We start from the raw sequence: 10594 nt of genomic DNA, 5'->3' as shown, positions 1-10594 counted from the left end.
CAAATGCGTGGCCAAAGACAGAAGCTCCACATCACTCCAAAGTTACTAGCCGATTTCAGATTTGTAACCATCATCATATTTACTAATGATGAACTAGCGTCCATCAACAAGTCCTGAAGTATTAAGGTCATTCTTCAAGGTCAGAGATCAGGACTGCTTGACAGACACTAGCCTACGCACTGAAGGCGATCCCGGTTCTAATTCATGCGCATTATTCTGATACAAAAAAATCGAAATCGTAAGGTAACTTTCTGGTGGCGTGGAGCTCCGCGTTCTCTGAGCTGAACTTGGCCTTGGAAGGTGGCCGTGAGATGTCAGGACTTTTTGAAAGACGCCTGTTCATGCGCTGGCGAATATTCTGATTCGGAAAAAGTCAAAATTGGCTGGAAACTTTTGTGTGATATGGAGCTCGCCTTTCCTTGACCTCGACTTGACTTGACGGACGGTCAATGATGTTGCAAAATAGACTGCAGATTTGGTGATCTCGTGTAATTATTGAAAGTAAAATGGGTTTCAGCGAAATCAGAACGCGTCTTTATATTAATAGCTAAATAAATCTAACTTCGCGGATATCAGGATAGGGTCTCCTAATATAAATAAGATGCCTGCTTACCCAAACGGGGCCTCATTATTCAGACAATAAGCCACCTTAGTGATGAAAGGGGTCTCCGAGTCATAAAATAGGCCTTTGATGCAGAGAGCGGTCTTCTGAGCCCGGTTTGCTATGTGTTAGGTCAGTTATGGGGGCTTCCTTTATCCGAATATTTAACTTATGCTTAACTTGTCTTGTTATGTATTAAATATGTTAAATTGTATATATATATAATATATATATAGTGTGTGTGGGTGTGTGTGTGTGTGTGTGGTGTGTGTGTGTGTGTGTGGGTGTTGTGTGTGTGTGGTGTGTGTGTGTGTGTGGTGTGTGTGGGTGTGTGTGTGTGTGTGTGTGGTGTGTGTGTGTGTGTGGTGGTTGTGTGGTGTGTGTGTGTTGTGTGTGGTGGTGTGTGTGTGTGTGTGGTGTGTGTGTGGTGTGTGGTGGTGTGTGTATACACTGCATAAAGGCATGCTTGTCAAACAAAACTTGGGTTAATTAGTTATGGAGCTTTAAGGGCGCCTCAACCGCAATCATCATTTGCGCCAAAAAAACCTGAAGTTTGAGCAAAAGAGCCCTTCCAAATTTTGGGGAAGCGAAAACGTACTCTTGGCTCCCTGCCCCCAACCCCACCCTGCGTCGCCGCTCCTGTCGTGGTGACCTGCATGCAAACCGTGTTTATTTATTTGTGTTGAGGCTGATATGGGAGAGCCGGGACTTTCTGGCCGCTTGGCTGTGCGCCCCGCTCCCTTCCGACGTTGGGGACAGGGTCATCCCTGAGCTGGTAAGCGCCGTCGGGGTGCTTGTTCGTCAGACTGCGTCTCATGTAGGATAGTGGAGCTTTTCTCTTGGTCGCGCCGAGCGTTCCGGTGCCCGTGTTGCCCTAATGCAGGGTGGTGTTGCAGCAGCATTACATCGATTTCCGTTATCACCATGGATACCAGACGAGATTGACCGCAGAACACTGCCTCGAACGGCGTGTACTTTGTGATTCCACGTTGGGGGACACCCGAACGGCTGGGTGCCGCCACGCCATTTCTTGCACGTCGTTAATCGCTTGAGCCCGTCCGTCACAGGTCATAAGTATTCCCTCCGTTGTGAGTTTATAAACAGGCGACAAAACCTGTTGACGCTCCATGCTTCAGCCAATGGGACCGAGCGGCACCAAACCTTCGCCATTTGATGCCACTTGGTCGAAAATCGAGCCTTCCTGGAGAACAGCGTTCTTCGGTCGGGCCAAAGGTCACCAAAAATGCCCGAAACAACCACGCGCTCCAAGCTTTTGGAACGGATCAGCATTAAACCCCCACCAGTCGATGTGACGTAGTCGATATAATATCCGTCCCAAAACATGACGGCTTTGGGGCTGGTCAAAGACCATCAAAAACGCTGCTCACCACTGCTTCTTCGCAGGCAACCACATGATCTGAGCCTTTGGGACCGATCGACACGAAACCTGTACCAATCGATGTAGCATGGTCGATAACATGGAGTATGCTCCTTTCGAGAACAAATGGCACTGGGCCAGGTAAAGGTCACCAAAAAACACCCGACACCACCGAAATTTTGTTTGCAGCAACACAAGGTTGGTTGTTTGCAGCAACCCAACTCAACCAACCAGTCACCAACAGCAACGATGTGTCATGGTCGATAGCCTATCATTTCCTCACTGTGGTGACCTTGAGTTAGGTCACAAACAAACACAAACTTGAGTCACAAAAACGCCCAAAACCACAATGAAATAGTGTGCAGAGAACACCATGCTCCGGGCCCATGAGAACGATCAACTCAAAGCCTTTATCGATCGATGGCCCATACTCGATAACGTAACCTTTCCAGAACGTGGTCACCTTGAGTTAGGTCAAAGGTTACCAAAAGCGTGAAAGGAAATAAATAAGTCTGCAGACAACCTGATGCGTTGGGCCTATCGTAGCAATAGAAACAAAACCTTTGCAATCGATGTGCAATAGCCGATTACATTTCCTTATCAGAAAATGGTGATGTTGTGTCGGCACAAAAGGTCACCAAAAATAAAAAACACCAAAATGGAGTACTGGTAACCAATCGGCACAAAACGTTTACCAACCGGTACGCCATCATGACGTCTGGAGCAAACAGGCGCCATTAAAGCCCACAGACTGTCGGCTGGCTCGGCTAGGTCCTGTCATGAGAGGAATGCTCAAACTTGGCTTCGAGATTGGGACAAGCTTGAACTCCTTGACTTAAACTGGTGAGAAGTCTGGCGGCGGACTCGTGAGACTCGTGAGGGCCGCCTGCGTGAGAAGGCTCCCGAGAGCCTGGCTCAGTTGCGTGTGAGAGCGCGCACTCGTTAACACCACGGCGTGTGGTATTGTTTATCGATACTTCTGCAATCACGCGCTGCGTCTGGCCAGCCGGTGGTGATCGGCTATTGACGCCGCGCGGGCCGAGTGAAGTCGGCGCTGTGCAGCGTTACTCCGACACAGGGTCTCGATGCCGGTGAATTCAACCCAGTTAACTAGGCAGTGTGTGATAGGACCACAGAATTTTCCCGCGTGTGTTAGGTGTGGCCTGTGGTGCACGCCGAAGGGACTACCGACTAGTTTGAATGTGTACTGCACCGGACATGCTATTAGCATGCATAATGCAGGCCTCAACCACGCTGTCAACCGTTGGCATTGGTTACCTGAACGGTGCGCAATTTTGGCTGATTCATCGGCCTTCCGCGTTGACGGATGCTTGTCATACTAGTCATTCTTGCCGGACACGTGACAGCGTAGCGGCCGGCGCCGCCCACACACCTTTTGCCCGCGGCGAAGTGTTCTGCGGTGTCGTGGGTGCTGCGGTACAGCTCTGATGAGTGTCGTGCGGCGGGGCGGCGTTCTTCCGGCCTGCTGCGCCGGGTCGGCTAGCTGTCGCCGGGCCGACCTCAGCGCGGCGGGTCGGCGCCCCTCCGGCCTGCTGCGCCCGTCGGCTAGCTGACGCCGGGCCGGCTTCAGTGCGGCGCGGCCAGTTGGGGTCGGTCGGCGCCCAGAGGGGGATGGAAGGGGGGGGGGGGCAGCGCTCCTGCGGTCGGCTGACATCCCGCCTGCGGTTAGCGCGCGGATTGCGCAGGAAATAGACGGCGCCCGCGAGCAGTGGACCCTGCGTTGATCGAAGCAAAGAATAGCAGTCGTTTGTTCTGATTGTGCCAACAGTGCCAAGCTAATCGTGAAGGCATCGTCTGAAGCGCAGTGCAGCCCTCTCCCTCCCAAGACCTGTCGGCGTAACGCATGGGAGGTGACGACAACTTTACTGGAGGGGGGAGTGGGCGGAATCAAACTCGTCGTGGGCGCATGCAAGGAAAGTGCGCACCTCCAGCGCCGGAATGTTGAGGACGGCAACGTCACAGCCGGCGCGTTCGGCGATTGGTTGGAGGGTGTGATGACGTTTGACCTTCGTGCCGTTCCAATTGGTTGGACAAGGTGATTGCTTAGACGGGTCCAGACGGCGTGCTGCGCGGCGGGGGCGGAAGCACAGTGTGGCTGTGCGTGGCGTAGCGGTGGTGGTGAGCAGCGTAGACCGTGAGGGCGCGGCTAGGCTCTGCCTGGGGCCGTCTCTGTGTAGGTCCAGGTGACACCGGTCGCGGCTCCCGTTCCCCGATAGGCTGACCAGGGGCCGCGTTAATGGCCGGCCCGCGCGGCCAGGCCCTCAAATGCCAGGCAGAGGACCCTTTGCGCTGAATGACTCGACTCGTCTCCGGACTCGATGAGGGCACCTATGCCCTCCATACACCATCAGTACCGACCAGTCGGTTCCGTGTCAGTCCAAACCCGAGGTCCATTTTCCAAGGAGGGGCAAGGTTGGAGTCCACGATTTTCGCCGGTCGGGGCCCGTAAGTTAAAAATGCCCCCCCCCGCGCGTCGGTCAGGGGCCCGACACTGCTTAACAGAGTCCTGTGTTGACAAAGAGGTCTGACAGTCAAGGGTGGTGTGTTCGAGGAAACCCGAAGACTGACCAATAATTTTATTTGAAGACTAAAGGATGCGAAGGACCGGCTGTAGGTCACATTAAGTCAGTCAATTGTCGGTCATAGAGCCTGTTGCACCGATTGAGAACCCCTTGGACAATGCGGGCCTCTATTTCGGTCATAGGCCACCAACACCGAACAGTCAGTTCCGTGTTAATCTGAGCTCGGGGTATCCATTCCCCAAGCAGGAACAAGGCCGGCAGTCGCTCTTCGCATTGGTCGCGGTCCCTGAAACAATGAAGGGTCCCCAGTGCCCAAGTGTTGGTCAGGGCCCGCAGTGCCTAACAGAGGGCAATGTGCCGGCAGTTGGTTCCGGGTCGGCCAGGGGCCGTGTTTCCGGTAGCGGCGAAGGGCACAGGACCAAGGATCAAAGACCCAAGTAAAAAGCTGAAGGGCCGGAAGAGAATATTGTGTGTCGCAGTAAGGGCCTCTGCCCGTGACGCTGTGGGCTTATGTCAGTCAGAGTGCCTTTTACGCTGATTGGGGATCCCTTGAACAGCGGGGGCTCTTGACGATTTTAGTCGACGGTCCGTCAAGCCTAGCTGTTGTCTGTGCATATTTTTACCATCTACAGCGATAATGGATTCACTAAGGGCCTCCGAATCGACCAGGGGCCCGCCCCTGTGTCCCCGGTATGGCAGCCGGAATGCACCCCGCGCTGGGATAGAATGGCCCCTCAGCCGAAGTCTGTAAAAATGGATTTTTGACGTTCAAAGATAAGATCGTGATGAATATTTCACCTTCATAATTTCGCGTTGCTGTAACCGCTAACCTGTTCAGAGGAACAGATTAACAGTTACAGTATCTCGAAGACATAAAGACTCTACTTTTATTTTTCCAGTTCTACCACTACGTTCCAGCACCAGCTCGCGGTGTTGTAAATGTTTATCCGCTCATCCTACCCATGTAAAAATGGTGCCGATAGAAAATACGTCTCGATTTCTTTCTAAACATGCTATTAAAGTCGTTAAGTGTCCAAAGGCGCTTACCCCAGATGCGTCACCGTTCTATTTTGTCCGTTGGCCGGCGCCTAATGTTAGCTACAGGAGTGACGCTGCGCTGCCTATGAAAAATGCAACGCCTGGTGTCATTTTTGTGAAAAATTATGGCAAAGCCTCTGGGTCTTTTGGGTTTAGCAAGAGTCTATACTGAGTCATTGCAAAATAAGAAGCGCCGGCGGATTCTTCCATGCCACCATTTAGTGCCCACTTCCTTCAGTTTATTGGCTTCAGAACGCAAACGAACTTCCCTCTCTTGGTAGCTCCCAGCTTTCATTTCAGTAAAGACTGGTTTTAGAATAATGAACGAATGAAAAAGCACCCCCTTGAAATCAAGAGAGCCATATCCCGTGAGTTATTTATCTTGGGGGGGATCTCGCCATCAGGGCCCTTTGTCAACCCTTTGCTCCCCACCCACCAAGGCTCCGGCAGGGCCCCTGATCGCCGTCCTCGCTCGCTCACTGCAGGGAGCGCCGCTTCGCTTGAAGAGAGAGTCGCTGCGGCTGGTAACTGCTGTGAGGTCTCCCTGCGCGTGCTGACCGCCGACGCCGAACCATGCCGTGGAAGCCGATGTATCGCTCGGACGTGCGCCTAGAAGGCAAGACGGTCGTCATTACGGGCGCCAACACTGGCATCGGCAAGGAGGCGGCGCGCGACCTGTACGGCCGTGGCGCGCGCGTCATCATGGCCGTGCGGACGGTGTCGCGAGGCGAGGCGGCGCGCGAGGAGATAGAGGCGGCGGCCGAGACCGGCGCCGGCCAGCTGGAGGTACGCCAGCTCGACCTCGAGTCGCTGGAGTCGGTGCGCCGCTGCGCCGAAGAACTGAATGCGGCTGTGGAGAAGATCGACCTGCTGATTCTGAACGCCGGCAAGATGGCCTGCCCGCGCTCCGAGACCAAGGACGGCTTCGAGAGCCAGCTGGGCACCAACCACCTGGGCCACTTCTTGCTGACGCACCTGCTACTTGACAAGGTGAAGGCGGCCGCGCCTTCACGCATCATCGTGCTCAGCTCGCTGTTCCACAAGATGGGCAGCATGCACTTCGACGACCTGCAGCTGAAGAACAACTACGGCCCCTGGAAAGCCTACAATCAGAGCAAGCTGGCCAATGTGCTGTTCGCCAGCGAGCTGGCACGCAGGCTGAAGGACAGCGGTGTCACCACGTACGCCGTGCACCCGGGCTGGGTGCGTACCGAGCTGGCCCGCCACCTCTCCGTCTGGACCAAGGCGGTGCAGGCGCCTGTGCAGTTTCTCGCCAAGTCGCCGTTGCAGGGCGTGCAGACGACGCTGTACTGCGCGCTGGAGCCGACGCTGTCGGCCGAGTCGGGCCAGTACTACGCCGACTGCCGGCGCACGGCGCCCTCCAGTCGGGCGCAGAGCGTGGAGGACGCGCGCCGCCTCTGGGAGGTCAGCGAGCAGCTGGTCGGTCTGAATCGCTGACAGGGGCTGAGCCGGGCGGTGGAGCACGGCAACGGCTGCTCCTCCGCCTCGGGCCCGCTGCCTGAGGTGCAGTGACGGCTGTCCTCGGCTCCTCGTGCGGCCCGCAGTGACGGCTGTCCTCGGCTCCCTGTGCGGCCCGCAGTGACAGCTGTCCTCGGCTCCCCGTGCGGCCCGCAGTGACGACTGTCCTCAGCTCCCTGTGCGGCCCGCAGTGACGGCGGCGCCGAGAGCGCCGTCCGTGACGTAATTGCCGCTGTGACTGCTGAGATGAGGAGCGCGGCCAGGGCCGTCACTGCTTGAACTTTGGTGGCGGCGGACCGTGGGGCCGGTCCAGAGCCATGCTCTGCTGCAGAGGCCCCCGTGGCTGATGAGCCGCAGCCGTGGACACTGGCTTGGATTGAGTACGTGACCGAGGTGTGCGGGAGAGGGGGTGTCACGTGCTGCCTCTAAAGTTGTGTTGTGCCGCTGACTGCCGTCTGCCGAATGGAGAATGGCACGTGAGTGACACGCGGCTGTCGGCTTGCCGCAGACCGGTATTGGCCGGTGGATGAACTGGCCAAAGGGAATCGATGTCGTCTGTCTGATTTATACTCAAACATGCTCGGGTAGTCACGCCTACTTAACCTCGGCGCTTTCTCTATATCTGCTGCAAATGTTGCCTTGTGAAAGTGTCCAGTTTCTGATCATCAGTTCTGAGAATAAATGTGTGATGGACTTACTATCAGAGGTGTCTGCAAATTGTATATCATTATGTCGTGCCCAATTCGGCAGAATTTCCCACATCAAATGTGCTCGCATGTCACATCGATATGCGCGCACGTGGTATGTGCAGCATTGATACAGCCGTTTTGTTGACGAATTTGTAAATACAAATGGACACCCTCGTTCCCGGTTCTTGGGCCCGGAAGTCTTTGCAACAAAATCGGAGCATCGTTCATTTCTAGGGTTGTTCACCCACACTTCAGCATTGAGGTGTACAGCTTATTGAGATAATAAGCTTAATGTCCTCTGGTCATATAGGCCATCTCTCCATGTGCCGGACATATTTGTGCTGTAACTTCCTCGCCGTTAATTTTGCGTCGCACAGCGTGGTTTTGTCATTGGAAACAAACCAGCCAAGCGCAAAATAAACACCGACTCATGATGAGTCGGCGTTTCCACGTCGAGAAACACTTTGGGAGGTGCCGGATGCCACTTCATTTAAAGTGGCAAACCATCGTCGACGGCCAGCAGCCGACAGACCACCGCATGTGTAGGCGTTTATGAGGCCCTGCTCGCCACGGCCACGTGTTGGTAGGCCGTGACTCAGCAGGATCTGCGCGTGCAAGGTCATCGTGCCTCCGCGGAGTCGCCGACGGCGAGGTGCAGCTCCAGCAGCCGCTCGTCATCCCTCAGTCTCCTTGCCATGCGGGTGGCGAGGGGTGCTGTGAGGCCACGGTTCCAATGAGGTCTCGAGGTTAGACGGCGATCGAGACGTTCGTGAAGGCATGTACGCATTCATGCGCTAAACGGTGGGCAGTTGTGAATCGTTGAGGATGTGGGATGAGCGAAGGGATATCATCTGGGGGTGACGAGGGGTGTGATCGGGAGTTGAAGAGAGGCATCGGAGGATAATGGCTGTCGTCACATGAAGGCAGTGGAAACAGCATTTAGTGTTAGGGCAAAGGCATTTGATTTGCTTAGTGCTTTGCACTATTAACAAATCAAACAGACGTTAAGTGTCGCAGTTGTATTGCAAGGATAGTGTCTGCGTTGCAGCTGAGATCGAACCGCTTCCACTCTGTGTTTTACTCCACCAGCTGGAGCAACACGCATAACTAGGAATGATTAACAACGTCTCCAGTGATTATGGTCAGGCTTGGCGGTGTGGCCGTAGCACAATCATCTAGTGATTACTGAGCATGGAGCGTGACCACACCGGTGTCTTCCGAGACTATAGGAGTGGCGGAAACACGAACTTGGCATGTTTTGTCGTGAAAGCATGCTTTGAGCGATGTCCAGTCGTGGATTGAATGCGCTGGCGAGTCTTCTCGCAATGAACCGTTTTATGACGCCGATAACTTTCTCGCCAGGTATCACTGGTGGACGACGAGGATCTGATACAGGTTCTGCAGTACACCAAGACTACTGCTCAGGAGGTGCACGAGAAACTGCTTATCGCTGCCGAGATGGAGAAGAAAATCAACAAAGGTGCAGTGGTTTGGCCTGTCTGTAAAGTGGCACGCCGCCACACTGGTCAACATGAAGTGAATAAATATCAGGCTCACTTGTGAGAATGCGCAATGCGACAAAGTCAAGCTTTGTTATGCTGTGGTTTGCCCACTGCTTGATGTGTTCTTTGAATCGGTACCTCTTGGTGTACTGAAAGCCTGTTACTTTCAACGCACGAGCTCGAAATTCGTGCAAAGAGAAGCTCAAGTTCGAGATTGAGTTTGAGTCCTGGTGATCCGCATTGCCGTCTCTTGACCACACTGAGTAGAAATAAGAAGACAGGATAAGCTCATTTATACCATAAATTTTCCTCAGTTTGCTGATCGACCGGACGTCCACGCTGTTTTCCTGTGGCGCCGTTTTATCCTGTGTCCTCGCGTCGCATTGGTCTCAGCAGCAGTCAGCCGCCGCCACCAGTCACGAGTCGACCCGGTGGCTGCGCGGACTGGCAGTGTCAACCGAGCGCGCCCGCCAGCCTCGGTGTCACCCCCATGCGCGGAAGAGGCTGACAACGGTGATAACACAGGACAGCCGCGGCTCGGGCCCAACTGTTACCGCCCTCTCCCTAATCCTCTAGTCCTGAAGTGGTTGGTCATGGTCGAAAGATCTCTTACCCAGCCACACCAGCAAGACATCGGGAGTGGCCGCTGGTCTGACCATCATCTGCTGACGGCGCTGCTCTGTACCGGTCGCAGCACCCGCAGGCCCCCCTGCCCAGCCCCTTGCGCCATGACTGGCTGTGATTGGGCCGCGCTGCCAGCCACGTTACGTGCCGTCGCCCGTGTTGCAGCTCGGGATGAGTTTCGCCCGGTGGCCGCTAGGGGCTCGATCCTCTACTTCCTGATCACGGACATGAGCGAGGTGAACGTCATGTACCAGACGTCGCTCAAGCAGTTCCTCGGCCTGTTCGACCAGTCGATGCAGAAGTAAGCGGTGCTGCTGCTGGCTGGTTCAGCGACCTCGGTTTGACCTCGGTTTGACCTCGGTGACGGCGGTTTGGCTGGGACAAACACCGGGTCATGTAGCCGCACCTTCGCCAGCCGCAGACCGATGTTCGGCCCGGGGCAGCACATTGTTCCGGTGTGGTTATACGACTCATGGGGTACATGATGCATGCATATTTTTGTACATGAATGGATAAGATCGCTCCGTAGTTCCGTCTGGGTGAAGAGCTGTTGGCTGAAGCATCCTTTCAGTTGAAAAGAAGAGTGAGTTCAGCGTGAACTAACCGGAAAATATTTCGTCCAAACGGTTCAGAAAAGCTTTCGCTTAGGCGATCGTATGTCCCTCCCTATGCTGGCACAGAATGATTCCTACGGAAGATGTCTTTGAGTTCGGCCTCCACAAATCTAGTCTGGCCTGGCT

The 10594-nt window shown here is 54.7% G+C and overlaps 1 protein-coding gene across 4 annotated transcripts; it reads left to right on the top strand.

Moving 5' to 3' along the window:
- The first annotated feature begins 4054 nt into the window (after positions 1–4054).
- Positions 4055–7902, top strand: LOC119097052 (retinol dehydrogenase 11). 4 transcript variants are annotated; one of them, XM_037220081.1, is made up of 3 exons: positions 4067–4118; positions 4887–4959; positions 6046–7902. In XM_037220081.1, exon 3 carries the CDS (start codon positions 6134–6136, stop codon positions 7016–7018), a length of 885 nt encoding a protein of 294 aa, XP_037075976.1. In that variant the 5' UTR covers positions 4067–4118; positions 4887–4959; positions 6046–6133; the 3' UTR covers positions 7019–7902. The 4 variants fall into 4 exon arrangements, with proteins under 4 accessions (XP_037075978.1, XP_037075976.1, XP_037075975.1 ...); XM_037220082.1 differs by lacking the exon at positions 4067–4118 and adding an exon at positions 4426–4445; XM_037220083.1 differs by lacking the exon at positions 4887–4959 and having other exon boundaries at positions 4055–4118.
- The last annotated feature ends 2692 nt before the right edge of the window (positions 7903–10594 follow it).

Source organism: Pollicipes pollicipes, unplaced genomic scaffold (genome assembly GCF_011947565.3).
Source record: "Pollicipes pollicipes isolate AB1234 unplaced genomic scaffold, Ppol_2.1 Scaffold_4295;HRSCAF=5057_pilon_pilon_pilon, whole genome shotgun sequence".
NCBI classification, from domain to species: Eukaryota; Metazoa; Arthropoda; class Thecostraca; order Pollicipedomorpha; family Pollicipedidae; genus Pollicipes; species Pollicipes pollicipes.
The sequence above is the reverse complement of the archived record's forward strand: the minus strand, read 5'-3'. Positions and strand labels throughout refer to the sequence as shown.

Excerpts from the sequence above, each read along its gene's own strand:
- LOC119097052 (XM_037220083.1), top strand. The coding sequence starts at position 6,134 with ATGCCGTGGAAGCCGATGTATCGCTCGGACGTGCGCCTAGAAGGCAAG.